Consider the following 18,509-nt stretch of genomic DNA (forward strand, 5'->3'; position numbering starts at 1 on the left):
TGAAGCTGTGATGAGCAAGAAATACGTCAATGTGATCTGTGCTTTCCGATCAATTAAAAATAACACCGAAATATGAGTAGGGTTACCATAATACATTACTGTTTGTAATATCAATATGGATATAAAATGTTGTAGAAGAGGTAACATAAATTTTGAGTTTGAAGATTACAAATCTATGTCACTCTTCCTCTCTGCCATCAGATTCCTTAATGAATAATGAACCACAGACATTGCTTTACTTGGATTTTTCTTGCTTTTTTTTTTATTTTGTAAGGTGGTTTACATAAATGTTTACGCTGTGATGCTGCTGCAAAGCAACGAACCTTGTGACATGCTCTCCTGATAATAAATTCTGATAATGAATTCTTAGTGTGGGCAGAATACTTAAATGGTGTGTGAGTGAGAATTTCACTAGATCTGGTGTTGAAACGCAGAAGAAGGAATACAAATAAATGTACAACTCTTCATAACCTGAGAGTTGATGGCATCAGGTAAAGAATACAAAAGACACGTGAAACACAAGGTTATAAAAATGGCACATTTATTGCTACAGAACTGTCATGTACATGACTGCTTGGAATAACTACTGATGATAAACAGGTAATGGCCTACATCGAGCTGGCCTTTGAATACTCCAGCAAACAATCTGTTCGGACATTTCTACAAATCTGAAAAACACCAAAAAAACATGAAAAGTTGAGGCACTCGAGCCACACAAATGGGAAAAAGGTGAAATAGGTTTTTATTCCACTGCTGCAGCTAGGCGCAGTCGCAATGCTGTGCGACGTACACAACTAAAATGCTACCATACAGTTCACCTCAGTAACACATGGTAAAATAACATCTTTTAAATAGTAAAATAAAGTAACAAACTTTTACTCAGAATGATTCCAAAAATCTACAAAGAGAAATATTCAGAATCCGAGAATTTTTTTTTCCAAGATCCATGGTATAAAAGGATTGCTCCTGTGAAAAATAAGCCAAATATATTTTTTTCTTTAAATTTAGCTTTTATAGGGTGTACTACAGTCTATTTCATAGCAAAAAGAGCACTAGACAAAAGAAGCTTTATAACAAAAAGCCAGGCACTGATACATGGTAATTCTCTGCTTTTCTCTTCACTTAATTGCATCACAAGTACAAGAATGAAAAAGGCCACAGTTCATATTCTCACCATAACATATGTCTATAATACTTGAAATGAGCATGGTAAACCAGCACTGCACAAGATGAGTAAGTGTCCATGAGAAAAATGTTGGTAAAAGTGAGCTCAAAGCCCTGGTGCCCCATTGTAAAGGAATTACATCTTCTTAAATTTTTTATTTATATATATTTTTTCCAGTCAGCTATAATTGGCTAATATTTGTGCTTGTTCACACCAAATGCTTAAGTCATTTCTGGAGAGTGTTCACTTCTGTCATTTAAAAACAAATATTTTATTTTTTGCCTGATACAAAAAAAATGAATTACAAAAGAAAATTTGAACAAAAACAAAAATTGAAACAAAAATCGGAAGACTGGATAAATTTACAAATTGCATCACTGGTTCAACTGACAGTTTATAGGCGTTAGTGTTAATTACAGTTACATTGAACACAATGGGTACCATCGGGTGAACAGTTTGATTCGGTTTATAAACTGTTATTATAGACAGGGAAGTGGATCCAATAAGAATTTTAAAGCAATGTCTTGAATTTCCACTCATGAGTCAGTAAGTTAGCTTTGCTGTTACTAACATCATTTTAGTTCACTTATAGCATGGTAATATGCTAACATTTTTATAATAGTTAAATTGTTACCAATATTTTGTACATGTCTAACTAAATAATGCCTCAGATAACACATAACGCACACTCACCTAAATTAATAAAGCATTATGTTCAATCACGAGTTAGCAAAATCATCTGTGTCACCTTCTTAAGCAAGAATGTCTCTATATAATAGGTATGTTCAATAAATTCCTCTATATTGTCACTCATCAACAATGTTTGTACAATATCACTGGTGTTTTTTTTCAAGAGCATTCTCTTCAAGATCCCAACCACTAAAGCATAGATTCCCCATCCTTCATTGAAGTCCATTTGAAGGCATGACCTCTGCATGCGAGCCACACTCCCTTAAATATGTGCTCAAAATAAGCTACACTATTATTTGTTAACCACTCCTAATTTATAATTATTTTTTAACTCAAGATCAATGGAATGTTGAAATAGTGTATTTTAGTAAAAAATATTTGCTCTAAGGAAATTACTATTTGCCAAGCTATTTTAGATAAACAAAGCAGTTCACATGACATCACATCAACTTTACCCAACAATGCATGACCACATGATCCGTTGCATGTTTTTAGTAGTTTGCACCTGTCAGGTACATTTTAAAATGCCGAGAATACATTTTGACCTGAAAATGATCAGCTCGGCTTTAAAAGGGAATGGAGATTGAAAAAGCTGACAAAAAGACTTTTTTAATAATCAACCTATGGATGTCACTTACCATCAATCTGAGTTAGAATGCTATATTTCCTAAAAGGTTAAATATTGTGGTTATAGGGTGAATCGATGTTGTACTCAGCATTCTTGCACTTTTCATTTTCCTCGCTGGATGGACACACAATGTTCATCTTACATGTTTAAATACGTCAATCTTTCCACTATTTCAGTTGTCCCTTAACTAGTTAGCTTCCATTCATTTGTAACCACCATAACTTAGAACTCAGTTATTCAATGAGGTCCTGTGTGATCTATATCTTAGTTTTATTTGCCTTCCTTTTCCCCTCCATCTCTGAATGCCTTTACTTACGAAAAAAATAACAGTTTCAGTATATTCTTACTTGTGTCTAAGAACTGTGTTACTACCAGTGCTAAAAGAATAACAACATTTCAATTCTTGTCCAAAGTTTATTGCCCTTTTGGACAATGTTGGATTGTCTGAAGCACTGAGTCCTTTCTGTAGGGCCGGCATATTAGAAAGCAACACGTTTCAGTTTGCTTTTGTCAACTGACTTTGCTTGTTTCCAATCCATAGCCTTAAAAAATCATTTACTTGATCCACCTCCATGCATTTAAAAGTTTCATGAACTGCCCATCAAAGTAATGAAACCCAGAACACTCACAAATGTAATCATTATCAACGATATTCCAACAAACAGCACAAAAAGTGATTTATAATAAACATTTAGTAGGCAATAAATTGCAAATACCTTATTTTGTTCCTTGTTTGAAATTTGTTTCCAGAAATATATTGTGTGCTTGTAAAATTCCTTGACATTGCTACTTGAAATTTTACGACCTCATTTAAACTTGAGACATTTTTTAACCACAGGGATTCCACCAATTTTCTTTTCAAAAGCAAAAATCACATGACATATTAAAAAAGACTCTTAAGTCAACATGTAAAAATATAGCTTTCAGCTCCTGCACAAAAAAATTCAAAAACCAGTGACAAAGTTTGCCTGTTGCCTCCCGTAACACACATACTTTGCAACTTTCTTTCTTTAAAGTGATAGTTTAATTATCAACAGGGAGAAAAGATGGAACCATATGCTCTTTCTTTTTCTGTTGTTGCCTTTTTGTATCAAGGCATCACATTATACTGAAAGTCAAAGGGGACAGATGCCATTTTACTGGCAGGAATGTTTCAAGTCTACACAAATTGTAGGAAATACAAGTTCCCAATAATTCGGTAAGCATACCACTAAGAGAATTTTCAGGCTACGCACATACACTAAAATTCCAGTGCTGTTGTTTTTCTTCAATCAAAAAAAAAGGTATCTTAAGAGCATAAACCACATACCCTACCCACCCACCCACAACCAAACCTTCCAACTAGCATATGTGCTCTCCCCACAAGAATGTAAACAAAACAAAAAATGTCCAATAGTTATGTTTTATCTTCAGCAACGCCTATTTTACTGCTTACTTTCATTAGGTTTAATATAACAAAATCTATATGATTATTTGTGGGATTTTTTAAAACTATATACAATATATGAAACCCCTTTTACACACTGATAGTCGTTATGAATTTTTTTTCCCAAGCTTCACCTCATGCGTAATCTAATGCTGGCCAGCGTTCTTCACAAATAATGCACACTTCCTCGTTCGTTATTGCTAAGTTCTTTAAAGAAACTAGAATACTAACAAGTTCTTTGAAGCCTCTTTTTAAAAAAAATTTTGCTCAGGCTTCTAGATCTTGCTGCTCTTGTCAATGTTGCAAGCTGCATATCCACTATTGATAATCATTGCTGTTGTTTCGTCTCTAATCTACTACAGTACTTTTGTTTATGAAATGATAGAAAACAATGAGAAATATTAACTGTTTTAAAATATTCTAGCAGGCAGTGTTGCTATAATTGTTTTCAGCACTGATTGATGAAATGGTTATATTTAATCTTTACACTATGGTTAATATCCTTTCCCACAGCATTTGGTGCATGGAAATGTGCTTCGTTACTGGGACCAGACAAAATGCCGGGTTCAAGCATACCATTACATGTTACTTCAGCACAATCAGATTTCCACACAGTATGTGCCATGGGGAGCAAAATTGTGCTCTGGTGTCTCAGTGTTTCTGTTGTGTTTACATGGCCTGAGCCCTTCCACCAGATTCCTGAAACAGTAGAACCTGGATAAGCACATACCTGAGCCAAAGTTAAATTCTCTCATGATTCATATCCACCCATTCTCTACGTAGAAGTTACAATTCAAGGATACTTTGAGTCGGCAAAAATATTCTGCGTTTATCAGATATTTGCTGCATTGAATCTTTCTTTAATTATGAATTCTCTCCATGGCTATTGATACCCCGCAGACTGTAACTTTAACCCTTTATGCATGAAAAGACAAATTTCAAAAGATAAACTTTTCAATTGCAGGAAAGAAAATGCAAATTTTCTCTAGTTTTTAAAAAATCTCTCAAGAAATTTCAAAGAAGAAAAAAAGCAAAGGCTTTAATGTTCTACTGCAAAGTGGGACTATAGTGGGAACAACATATTGGGCGTTAAATTTCAAAAAGATCCTGCTTGCAGTTTTCTTCACAAAGGAAATAAAAAGCCCCTTGCATGGAGGGAAATGTATGGGAATAGGGGTCTCACTGCACACTTGTTCTTGCAGAACTCCAGGTGACTACAAGAGCAAAGCAAAAAGCACACCCTAACTCGAAGTAGTACTATATCTATCGAAAGAAACTGCAAAATTAATGGTGAACTGAACCTAGAAGCATTAACAACTTTGACATATTCTCTCAAAATTTTGTGCATGTCGGATAAAAGAGCATGATTTAATGGAGAACCCAGGAACTTATGCAAATCGGAAAATCAAGGACAACAACACAAGAAACCTGTCCAGTGCAAGCTTCCCACCGGTGGCACAGTGCCTTGACTTGGACATGTATCTCTGTACTCCAACATCACTGGGTCTAAATCCTGGAACCCCCTAACCAATAATATTGTGGGAGTAGATTCATCAGAAGCTTTGAGAGGTTGAAGACAGCTCACCACCATTTTCTTAAGCGCTTTTTATTTCCTTGTCATTGTGAGTGAATTTAAAAAAAAATGTTACTCAATAGGATTAAAAGGGCCAGGATTGAAGAGTCTTGGTTCAGGAAAAAAAAAATTGGTATCAAGCTGAGTTCTCCACAAATACACTATTTGCCGAAAAATAAGTCCTTCCATCAACAGTTATAATGCCAGGCATGTAGATCTGGCAGTTACTATTTTACATGTTCCGGTACATGCTAATTGTATCAGCAATCTAAATGGCGAAATTTTTTTAGCCATTAATGATGCATACCAATCTAGTGAGGAGATCTAGATGTAAGTTTACTGTATGCTTCCCTGAAGCTAAAGTTCACCCAGAATCTGCCAACTTTTACAGTCTAGTCCCAGACAGGAATCATTCTGGGTGAGAATGGATTTGGACTCTGATATTTCTACAATTGAAACCTGGATAACAAAGCACTCGACGTCACATGACTTACTTCAGGCCACACAACAGTAGCTCTCTGTGAATAACTTCCCTCATTAGCCGTTATTCAAAAAGATGAGGGATTGACATTTATTTTAAATTGTGATGGCTCCTAGAATTCCCAAACATCACAGAAATGATCTTAGACCAGACAGCTCCAGAAGGATTAAATCACACCTTCAGCAAGGGGCAGCTCAGTCAGAGGTTTGAACAATTCGGGTTCAAGGGGCATCAAGCCATTTTTAAAAAAAACAACCTACCATTAACTTTTTTTAATATAATGGCCTCAGAGAAAATGAAACTTGTGCACTGAGATGGTCAGCATGTGTAAAGGTGCAGCTCTTGTTTGTTTGAAGTGAGCAAATTAGCTTTAATATTCTAACTTTCTTTAAACGTCGAAGTAAGCTTGCTACTTCACGTTACATTGCATAAATAAGTCTGCAGTAAACCTGCCTGAAAGCACTTGATTTCACTGCTCCTGACATGCATAGAACTAAGCTGTCTCTTCAGATTGATCAAAAGGAAACCGCTGTGCAGAACCATATCATCCATGTTTAGTACAAATGCTTTAAAAAAAAGTGGAACCAAAACACTAACAATAAATCAAAAGGAGACTTGCAAGTTTTCTTTTTTCACATCCAGGAGCACAAGTCACACCAGTCACATGGAGTGGCAATTTCTTAAAACTATAATATATATACACAGCACACACATACAGTATAAGGAACAATGGTTAAAATGGAATGCAAATGGATATTTCAGCTTTTGTAATATTTTGTATATATTATAAGTGGGAACGTCCTTTTATATGAGCTTTTGGGTTCCCACATTTATCCATAACATCTTGTTCTCCACTTCTTGCATCTTTGTCTAACCAATTTTTACCCCTCCTCCCAAAGACCAACTACATCGTTAACCACAATCCTTTGGGCACTAGCTATCTCAATGAAACATTGAGGCCAGATAGCAAGTAACACAAGGAAAAAATCACAGTCAAGTCCAGCGTCCATCAACATGAATTTTCCTGCATTGTTCACCTTCACCGATTAATGATTGGGTATGGGAATACTGACCAACATTTCCCTCATCCAGTCTGGGAGCATGCTCAGTTTAGTTCCCATATCATTGCCTTGGCTTGGATCAGCCAAATAAGCAAACACTGTACCTTGAGCCTGCTTTCATCTGTGGTCTCCAGGGCACAGTTCCACAGGATGGTTGGTGCCTTTATCCACTGACTTTTAACCACAAGGGCAGTCATCTGCCAGGCTCCATGCAGGATCAAGTTTACTTTTGTAACAGTGCTGCGATCAGGACTTTTGTATTCTAAACTAGTCGTTTTTGCTGGGTTCCACAGCGTAGCCATGCTGAACTGTCACAACATCATATACCCATAGTCAAAAAGCCTTCATGTTATTACTAATTTTTAGTCTCCGACAAAAACAAGTCTTTCTAAAAGGAAGGTGTGACCTATTTTCCATCAAACACTATATAACTGCAGGAAAATAACAGGAATTGAAATCACAAAAGAAAAGGCATCGCAATATAGATACAGATTACATCACCGACAGGCCCATTATTCCATCAGTTACTCCCATGCAGACAGAGGAACGGCTAAGCAGTCATCACCTAAGTTACCATTAGGACAGTTGCTGGTTTTTGTGAATACTGGATGTAGACGGGCAGCAAAGCTTCACTCTCTCCAGAGAACAAACACTAGCTGACTAGAACACCAACAAAACAAAATGTTAAATTGTATTTTTTCCTTTTTTTTATATCAGAAGTACACTTTTCATTATTGCAAGGTTACGATTTCAAATAAATATTTTTTTCAACCTACAAATTGATTTTTTTTTAATTTTATTTTTTTACAGAAGTTCAGGCACAAATGCATTTTCCACAGTGTGGAGAAGATTGCCATTCAGTCTCTCGGCTGTACATTAACAGCTTGCAACATACTGCTCAACATTCTGAATGATATGTTTAGAGTTTGTCCCCCAAGTCGTACTTTGCTTGTTGGGAATGCAGTATTCTCTGTTTCCTTGCTCTTTCTCGTCTGTGATTCATTTTCGTGACTGCTTTTAATGTGTCTCCATTTTACAAAAAAAGGGGATTGGGCAGAGTGTTTACATTGTTGTAAGATAATACAGTTGTCAAGGAAGCGATCCCTCACTTATTATTGTTGATCTGGCACCATGGGCCTATAAGGAAAAAGAATAAAGGTTAATTAAAGATACACATAATCTTCATTTTATTCCCCACATTCTCTTGCTCCTCACCTGAGTGTGGTGATTCCTAATTTTTTCCTACTTGCCCAATTGTCCATTCTTCATGTGCGTACCAAGATGGACAGCGAACGTTGGCAATATGTGGCTTTCTTTGGTGTGCACTCGCCGAGCCAAATCCTATCTTAGCTCAGTGCCCAGGCACATATTGACTTCGAAGAAAAAGAACAGCCAGTGCACAAAATCGGAGGAACTGTCACCTTCACTTCATGATTTACATTATGGAGGCCACTTGTTTTTCAACCTCATTAATTATCTAGCTTGGAACCTCCAATGCATGCTAAGACCTCCTTCTCCACAGCACAAGTTGTGCCATAATGGTTTAGCTCTTCGTTCCATGAATATCATAATTTTATCATTTTATTTTACAATTACAGTATAACCCCATGAGCAACCAGCAAAAAAAATTGCGTAAAATAAATAGGTCAAAAATATGTAGGTTTAAAATTGGTGTGCCTCGTCATTTAGCTTGCCCATCCACACAACACGCAATCTCAAACAACTGGAAAATTCACTTATCCAGCATCTACCAATCCCCATAGGTGATGGATACCAGGGGCTTTTACTGCAATAAATTCTTTCTCACCCCTTTTCCTAATAAGGGGACTTGTTCCTAATTCAAATGGGTAGACAAGGCAGCTCAAATATTGAAAAAAGAAACAGGACACACATAATCAGATAGCCTTTCTCTTTCAAACTTTATAATTCAAACATGTACAGGAATATCAAGGAGACAGAAGTCCACTCTATCTTCTTTCATCCCTCACTTCTATTTTGCAATTTTCCCTTGAATCTGGAGTCAAAAGATCTATTGTAACCTGCCACAATGCATTATGGTGTCAGTATTGTGACACACTCCCCTTGGGCATTGAACCACACTTTAACACTGAGCTGCCTTTCAATCACTTCCTATCGGTTATATTCTACTGCTGTTCCCCAATAATTGTGCATTTTGCAATAATTGACTGTGTAGAACAGAATGTGTTACATCCCACCACAAAAGAAAATTGAGGTGGATGTATTGGCATGCGAGCCATTAAAAAATATTCGATCATAGGAATCACTGGGGAATTTGAGTGGGAATAGCAGAAACATTCTATTTGCTTGTGAGTTCATTAAAATTCTCTAATACTTTAAAAACAATGATGTGGGAAATCCAAAAGAGAGAAGATAACTTTTGATTTGGTCATGATCAGAGAATGCATTGAATAAAGTAGGTGTTTGGGAAGGGAACACTTGCATTTTGATGAGCATTAAGTTTTAATTTTAAAAATCAAAAGGAACAGCTACAAAAATTATTAAGTGCATCCCACTTTCCAAAGAGAAAATTTTGAGATGGTGGTATGTGAACATCACAAAGATGGAAGGAAATATTTGTAGAAGAAATATTGGCGTGTTCTTAATGGCATTTTGACAAAACCTTGTTCAGCATTAAATTGGAAAATTAAATCACCATGGAATTACAGAGAAGATTTGGAAGTTTTTGGTGAAAGTAAATGGTGAAACCTAAAGACTTCAATGATGAAACAAAACAGGGTCAGACAACAAAAGAACAAATCTCCCCACATATTTTCTGACAGAAGTAAAAGCCAATGCTTCAAAGTAGAATATTGTGGATTCTGTTCTGGTTGAGATACGTATATTGGCTGCCATCATCCTTTAATAAAGCAGCTGAAACTGGCATGATTTCAATTACCTCTTTTCACATTGGGCCCATATGGTTGGATGTGTCTCCCATATTCGGGTTGACTCCTGCAAGGGAGAGTGGCGGTGGATCTGTTGACACTTTTTCCTCCTCTCTTCTTTTCAGACAAGCTGCTTTAGGGTTCAGGTTCCTCTCTTCAGGAGAAAGAAAATGTTCAAAGTAACCATAAGATACTTAAAAAAAGAAAAAAAAAACTTTGCAGGGCAATTGGGATCTAGCAAAGCAGTTGGACTAATTGGATAGCTCTTTCAGAGAGCCAGATTAGGAACAATGGTATATGATTGGGCTCATTCTATGCTGTATGAATCTGTGATGTGCTCTCTGGAGTTGGACATGGATTTGGAATGTAATGCATCACTTCTGAATACTTTGCCTATCTTCTGCCAAAATTACATCAGGATAACAATTGCAGATACTCAATCTCTTCCTCCAAGTTCAGCCACTTTAAAGGATAATCTTTAAAATTCAGTGAAGATTAAAGACTGGAGTGACATGCAGAGTTTACAATCTGTGCCTTGATAAAACTGAAGCCCACACACAAGGCCTGTGATTTCAGGCATCTGTGCAAGACGACTCCTATTTTCGTTACATAGGAGAAAGAGCATTTCAATGGAGTTAGAGACCATCACACAGTTCTGCCCATTTGCATCAGGGCAAAATAACCCAGATAATGAAAATCTAAAATACAGAACATGCTCAAAGTACTCTGCCGATCAAGCAGAGTCTGTGGAGGGAAAATAGAATTAAAGTACTGTTATCATTGATTTCGCAGTTTAACTCCATTTTTCTCTCTATTCTCCCAGATGAATATTTTTTCTTTTAGCTCCATCCATTTACAGATAGTTGATGCTTAATGGTGACAGAATTAATGTCACTTTGTAAGTATTTTGAATTATTTGTTCGAGATCTTATTTCACAATTCTGTCCTTTTTTTGCCCCGTTACATTATTAAATCAGTGGCCTTGCCTTTTACATCTGTGGAGTAAATTATTTATTTGGTGCACTAGAGGGAGCACCATTTACATATATACTCCTGCTTTAAATGTGAGGTAGATTTGTAAAAATAACTATGTTTTCCTTAAAAGTAATTACACGAGGAGAACACAATAAATATCTTTATCAGAATATTTATGCTAAATGAAAAAAAGTTATGTCACAATTTAGAAGCATTATTCAGAGTTTGTGTGTGTGTGTGTGTGTGTGTGTGTGTGTGTGTGTGTGTGTGTGTGTGTGTGTGTGCATACGCACATATGTAAACAATGAGAAAGGTTACTTTGATGCAATTTTTTTTCTCATTTGAAATATATGTTCATTTTTTTTTCAAAAAAGGGGAAATTCCAATTTCATCCTGTTACGTGACACTATGTCTGGGGGTAATTGTCACTTTTTAAAAGGGGAAATCCTGATTCCATTTCAATGCATAATATTTATGTAAATATGTGGCCTTCAAAGGGAGCATGGAAAACAATACTGTTTTAAGTAAAACATTTGGAGAAAAAATTGGGTCTTTAAGGAAATTAAATAATGAGGCATGAGGGTATTTACATGGGCATTCTGCAATACTTCTACACAGCAATTTAACGACTGCAGGTTATTTAAGAAGATTATGCTCAGAGCAAGAAAATGAAATGAGGAAATACCATTTGATGTATCCTGACTGATCCCTGACAAGGCCCTGCAAAATCAAGCTATCATGAATCCTTTCCAAACCAGATTTCCTCTTGAAACTATAAGTCTTTCTTCCCAAAAATAAATATGCACACAAATCTAGAGTCTTCTCAAATCCAATCTCTCAACTCTTTCACTGCCTGATAGGAGTCAGGCTTAAATCTCAGCCAGCAATTTTGCCTCTAAATTAGGTCTTGGGATCAAGTTATGCTCCAGAAAGCTGAGCGCACAATCTATGTCAGGGAGGGCTATAAAGTGCAATTGTGGAAGTCAAAGAGGTTGGCACGATCTGACCAAGAAGTACACTGTGCCCCAGGCTAAGGTTTATTGCTCTGTCAGCATTGCTGGAGCAAATGATCAGGTCAAATATAACATCCCATTCTTTCTTTTATTATAGGCATTACCCTCCAGTCACAACAGCAGAGGACCTTGTGTTGGTGGAATAATCCATCATCTTGTTCTATGCCTATCATTTTAACTTGTCATATCACTATTTCCAATTATGTACGAAATCAATTCTCAATGAAGCATGTTTTTGGAGGCCAGATTTTATCACTTTATATTTAATCTGTAAGGGAAGATGATGAATTTGGAGGATAAGGAAAGCAGTTGGGCAACAAGGTTCTGTCGAACAGTTCCATATGTCTATTGACCTCGGACTTGCTGTTCCAAGCTCAAAATAACAGCAACCGCTTGGTGAAGAATCAAGAGCTTTGTCTGTGGCTTGTCACTTTTCAGGTGGAGCTGCACCATGCGACCAAGTTCCTTAAATGCTTCATTGATGTCACGCACACGCAGACGCTCACGAGCGTTATTTGCCATTCTTCTTTCTCGTTCGCGTTCAGCCTTCTGTTCTGGAGAAAGGTCTTCGTCATCATTATTATTGCTGGGACAAATATAAGGAACATTTTGTATAAATGAGTGGAAAATATTCAACATGCACACTAACATTTTCCTTGCTATACATATCCTGAAGTAAAATTAATACTGACAAATTGTTTTAGATTGAAAAGGCACACCAATCATTGAATGTGCCTGCTCTTTAAAAAATCGTATATTTTTGCTTTGACTTGTCATAAATGCAATAAAAATCAAATAAAACAATACAGCTCATCTTTGCATTTCATGTGCTAACTTGAGTTTTATACACTCAAGTTATTTATCTAGTGAACTCTATTAATTCAACAAATTAAATGTTTTTTTAAACATTTAAAAAACATACACACAGCACGGTAACAGGACTGAAAATCACTTGAAAACTTAAACTGCCACTTAATAGCAGTCTGTGCAGGTTTTTTGACATTTCTTTGAGTGCCTCTGCAGTTACAGCCTTACAGTCAAGGTTAAAAGCTGTGATTTTGACTAGCTTAGAGAAACAAGTTGAGTTTTGAATTTGCTGTTAGAATCAAGAATATAGAGCTGGTCTAGATAATTTTCTTTGACCGTGTACTTTTGAATGTATTAATACTTATTGTCCGTTTATTAATTGTTTAAGTACAGTTTACTGTTTAGAGTGAAAAAACTCAGTGCTATTGGAATGGACTTATTTATTAACTAGTTAAAACAACCAGCTACATGTCCTCAAGCATTTATAAATGGAAATGGTTGCAATAATTAAGTCAAAGAAAGCCTGGATTATTGACTCATTTGTCACTAAAAGACGGATCTTCAAGCAGGACAGTTAAGTCCAAGAAACTCAGATTACTGACTCATTATTTAATGGAAGGACAAATCTGAAGACATAGAAAGTTGGAAATTTATTTCGGAAGAATAATGGATCGATTAGGCTCTGTTTAAAGCAGCTCAATAAAGGAGAACAAACAACAATCAAAACCATTGTTAGAAGCGGTAAGCCTTCTGTGTATATTACAGATTAGAACATGGTTTGTGGCATTGGATCTGCTTGTCTGATGAGGACTGCTTTGGTTTCGAAGAGATTATTGTTCATGTTTGATATCTGAGTGTAACGAACAACAACAGCAGCTATGGCTACTTGGGATTGATGTGTCGTGAAGATGAGAAAAGCAGAACTAAAAGATGAATTGCAAAAGAGGCAATGGGAAACAAGGCAGCTCCAAGCAAGATTGAGGGAAGATATAACTAAGCTTTCAGCTACTGGGGGGTATGGATCCCATAGAATTACTGCCCAAAACATTAATAGAAACTAAGATTAGTCGTGGGTGAAGCTTTACCACAAGATGGTGGTGTGAAGGATGAACAATCTTTCTAAATAGACTGATTACCAAAATCTGTCTCTTACAAGAAGCAGAAAACTTTAATGAGCGACTTTCACTTTCTTTTGAATATTTACACAATGTATTATTACCGTATATTTGATTTTATTTGTAGTGGTAATTATTAATTTTAGATATAATAATTATTAGGGGCCAGTGCTGTAAGGGTTAAAATGAATAGAAATCTCTTGAAAATTTAAACACCCAATTGCTAGCAGCCTTCCGGATGTTTGTTGAAATTCCTTTGAGTGTCTCTATAGTTACAGCCTTATAGTCAAGGTTAAAAGCTGTTTTCAACTATTTTAGAGAAACAAGTTGAGTTTTGAATTTGCTGTTAGAATCAAGAATATAGAGCTTGTCTAGACAATTTTCTTTGACATGTACTTTTGAATGTATTAATAACTTATTGTCCATTTATTAATTGTTTAAGTATAGTTTACTGTTAAGAGTACAAATAAACAGTGGAAAAATTCAATGCTATTGGAATGGACTTATTCATTAACGAGTCAAAGCAACTGGCTAGACATTATCAAGAGATTATAAAGGGAAATGTCGCAAAAAGGACCTTTCGTCCCACCAGCCTTTGCCACCCAAGTAACCTACAATTACTGGTACATTTTTGAAGGTTGATGGTCATCAATTTGGAAGAACCTTTCGTAGAGCCCATAATCAAAAGAAGGAACCATACAACAAGTTAAGGCAGTGAATTTTATATTACAGACGTGATCAGATTCTAGACAGGAATTAAATGAAAGGATCATTTATTTTCTGTTACCTAGATAGCGACCTATTTAATATCTTGATATCCTTCTTATCATCTTCCCCCTTCTTTTCATCTGTGGATTTTGAATCCTGCAGATTCTCATCTGGTTCGTCTTCTGACTTTATATCTGAGCTGACAGAGGACACACTTTGTCCTTGCAGGCTGCTGGAGAGGCCTAAAAGGGAGGTAAAGGTAAATGAGCTGCATTAACTGATGGTAATAGTTTCTTAAGCATCACGTTAACATTTTACTTTCAGTTAATTAAAGTTATATAATCACAATAAAAAACTCTTTGCTTGTCCAAAATTGGTCTGGTTTGAAGTTCTTGAGGTCAAATTATATTCAAGTCATTTTCAAGAATTACAGAGTATCATGAGCTATGTTCATTCACAGACACACATATACAAACCTGCATCCTCAACTTCAAACCTGTTACATGCTTTAAAATTGTCATCTATTCACGGAGCCAAAAGAGATAAGAGAGGGCTTTTTTATTAACCACAGGTATTAACCTGTGTTATGGATGATGGACTGACCTTTTGGACTGTGGACTGTCATTATAAAGGATGGATTTCTACTGAGAACTGTGTAACATTGACTGTGGTACAGCTCAGTGCTGATTTGCCAAGGTCAAGCCGTGCACAGAGTGTGAGAGAGAGAGAGAGAGAGAGAGAGAGAAAGAGAGAAAGGAGAGAGATATTGAGATAAGAGAGAGAGGAATGTATTAATTGCTGAAACTTTTTTTGAGAACGAGGAAGTATCCAGCTGTGAAGAAGAGAAGCCAAGAAGGATACACAGATACACCACATGCTCTGTGTTTGAGAATGGTTCTGGCTGATCTCCTTCTCAGGGGAAAGACTAAATTCGAGTATGACTAAAAGGTCACTTTGAATCTTCTTGTGAGAGTGATTTTGGAAAGCTGTGTGAAAGGCCCACACCTCATAAATGAGGTGATTAAAAACCACACTTTGAGAACCAATGGAAGTCATCTGAAGAAGCCTGCAAAAGGATTCATAAGCTTACTGTAATGCAACATCAGTAATTTATTTCTCATCAATGATCAATTCGAGATCCTTTGCTATCAGTTAAAGAACTGAACTTGGATATTGAACTTTGAGATTGAATTCTGTGGACTGTGTTTTTGGACTGACTTACTTGGCTGGACTGACCTGGGGTTTGGGGGAATCCTTTTTTGAGTATTGGGCACAGACTGTAATGGTCTTGGTTTTTCATATACACACTATTTAAAAATATATATCTATATATTAGATAATTATAGTAGGGTTAATTTTGTTAAGACATTGTATTGCAGCATTTTGGGAGGATGAACCAGGGCAGGACTAGGACAGTAAATGGTAGGAGTGAGAGAGAACAGAGAGATCTAGGACCTTGAAAGTAGAGTCATAGGCAGATAGGGTTGTAAAGAGAACTTTTGGGCAAATTGACCTTCATCGATTAAAGTGCTGAACACAAGAGTTGGGATGTTCTGTTGAAATTGTATTAAACATTGGTGACACCAAATTTGGAGAATTGTGTGCAATTTTGGTCAACTACCTGCAGGAAAGGTATCAATAAGAATGAAGGAATGAAGAAAAAAATTGATGAGGATATTGCTGGGTCTTGACTAGCTAAGTTATAGTGAAAGATTGAATAGGTTAGGATTCTATTCCCCAGAGCGTCAGAGAATGAGGGGAGATTGGATAGAAGTATTTAAAATTATGAGGGGTATAAATAGGGTAAATGAAAACAGGCTTTTTTCTACTAAGATTGAGTGAGACTAATATGAGAGGACATGGGTTTAGCCTGAAAGGTGAAATGTTTAGGGGGAATCTTGGGGAGAACCTTAACTGAAGAGGGTGGTGAGAATGTGGGATGAGCTGCCAGCAGAAGTGGTGGATATGAGTTCAATTAAAAAATTTGGATAGATGCATGGATGGGAGTAGTTTCGAGGCCTATGTTCTGAGTGTAGGCTGGTGGATCTCGGTGGAATAATAGTTCAACACGGACTAGATGGGTTGAAGGCAGTGTTCTAAGGTGCACATCACATCAAAGCTCACCAGGATGGCCTGGTGTTAAATTATAAGAAATAAGCATACCCTTGAGAGAGTGAGTGAGATGTTTGAAAACATTACAAGGATATGATAAAGTACTGATTTCAAAAACTACTTTCTGTGGCAAGAAGGAGACAATGGCCTCTAAGTAACAACTTTCAAAAATGAAAATGAGAAGCATTTTCACATAAATTGTCATATAAATCTGGAAATCTTTCCTCAAAAGTTAAGACTGTTGCTTCATTTGGGCTCTGGTTAAGTCAAGGCAACAAGGGATATGGAGCCTCGATGGGTAACTGGAGTAGAACTACATTTTGAGCTGGATGAAGTCAAATAGCAGAGCAGACTCAAATTTATGAATGGCCAGTACTGTCCTTAATGAGTAATTCAGTAACTGAGGACGTCCCTCGGAAGCAGGGTGTTTGAGAGATTTAGGCAGCTCAGTTTACAGTCAGTTCCGAATCAAGCTCCAAGACAGTTGGAATTATTTATTTTTCAATAAAAACATCTTGTAATTAGATAACAGACAGGTTACTTTTGGAGTGATGGAAACAAACTGATGCTCAATGAGTGAATTAAGCATGAATTTAAATGTTGAATTTAAATGCAAAAGGCCACTATAGAAAGCTCAAGTCCAGCTTAAGGTCATTTTAAAACACAAAGACAGCACATTCTGAAACGTGCTAAAAACTCCTCTGAAACCTTTGCAAAATTGACCATTACTAGGGGCGCAGCAGTTACCACAATGCTGTTACATCGCCAGTAATCAGGACTGAGTTTCGAATCCTGCATTGTCTGTAAGGAGTTTGTATGTTCTCCCAGTGTGGGTTTCCTCTGGGTGCTCTGGTTTTCTCCCACCATTCGTAAATGTACTGGGAGTTGTAGGTCTGGGTATAATTGGGTGGCATGAGTTCTTGGGCCAAAAGGGCCTGTTACTCTATGTCTAGATTTTAAAAAAAAAATGAACCTTGTTGTCAAGGTTTAAAATTCTTTATCAATTGCAACATTTATTTGTTGCTATATATTTATGCTTTAATAAAATCAACTGACTTTAGTTACAAACAGCGTTGATGAACATGATCAGTTCTATTTGCCATTTGCCGAGACTACATTTAGGTGATGTTTGAAGTCAGAGGTACTCACCTCGGTATGGATCCTGGGACTGGTTTATGTCAGGGGATGTGGCTGACTGCACTGGAAGCTGCGGGACTGGCACTTGGTTTGACACAATTGCATGGCTGCCTCGAAGCCCAACACCTTCTTCACGATGAGCTCCCACCTGGTATTAAAAATATAAAAACAATGAATATTTCAACAGTTCTCAAAATAAAATTACTGGGCAACATCTCAAACCAATTAGGACTTTTGATGGTTTTCCGAACTTGACCCATAAGATCTCTCATGCCATTCTGGATTGTAACTGAGTGCCCAGCAGAACCATGAGTAAAACAACAATTTAGTTTCTGAACAAACCCCAAATATCTTGTGCACAGCTCAAACTAGACTGTTCTCAATGGACTGTACATAATTAATGTATTTATGGAATGTGTGCAGGGTTTATATCTGTTGTAAACATCACATTTACCTGTGCATCATCTATCCTGTATGAATGTCACAGGAAAAGCATCAAATCTGAACACCAGTTGCACTACAATTTATGAAACCCAGCTGTAGAACCTCTTCTGACACCCAGGGATCAGTTATAACATCAGTACAGAACTATAAACAAACCCGGATCTTTCTATGCCTCCATGCTTAGACACCAATATACAGGTACATGATGTTTCAAAAAACAAAATAGAAATGCCACGGTGTACAAATATTTCAATCTCAATTTTACTTC

The 18,509-nt window shown here is 36.6% G+C and overlaps 1 protein-coding gene across 10 annotated transcripts in view; it reads right to left on the reverse strand.

Moving 5' to 3' along the window:
* Positions 1-519: 519 nt before the first annotated feature.
* LOC138757126 (transcription factor 4-like) overlaps positions 520-18,509 on the reverse strand; it is a 664,743-nt gene continuing 646,753 nt past the window's right edge. For 8 of the 10 annotated variants that reach the window (XM_069923938.1, XM_069923936.1, XM_069923940.1 and 5 more), the window contains 5 exons: positions 17,810-17,945; positions 14,628-14,790; positions 12,272-12,504; positions 9,942-10,084; positions 520-8,161 (listed from right to left, as the gene is read on the reverse strand). In XM_069923938.1, the coding sequence (XP_069780039.1) occupies positions 9,948-10,084; positions 12,272-12,504; positions 14,628-14,790; positions 17,810-17,945 (669 nt within the window). In that variant the 3' untranslated portion in view covers positions 520-8,161; positions 9,942-9,947. The remainder of the gene's footprint in view (positions 8,162-9,941; positions 10,085-12,271; positions 12,505-14,627; positions 14,791-17,809; positions 17,946-18,509) is intronic. The other 2 variants (XR_011353352.1, XM_069923937.1) reach the window with 2 other exon arrangements.

The sequence above is a fragment of the Narcine bancroftii genome, chromosome 3, assembly GCF_036971445.1.
Source record: "Narcine bancroftii isolate sNarBan1 chromosome 3, sNarBan1.hap1, whole genome shotgun sequence".
In the NCBI taxonomy this organism is placed as follows: Eukaryota; Metazoa; Chordata; class Chondrichthyes; order Torpediniformes; family Narcinidae; genus Narcine; species Narcine bancroftii.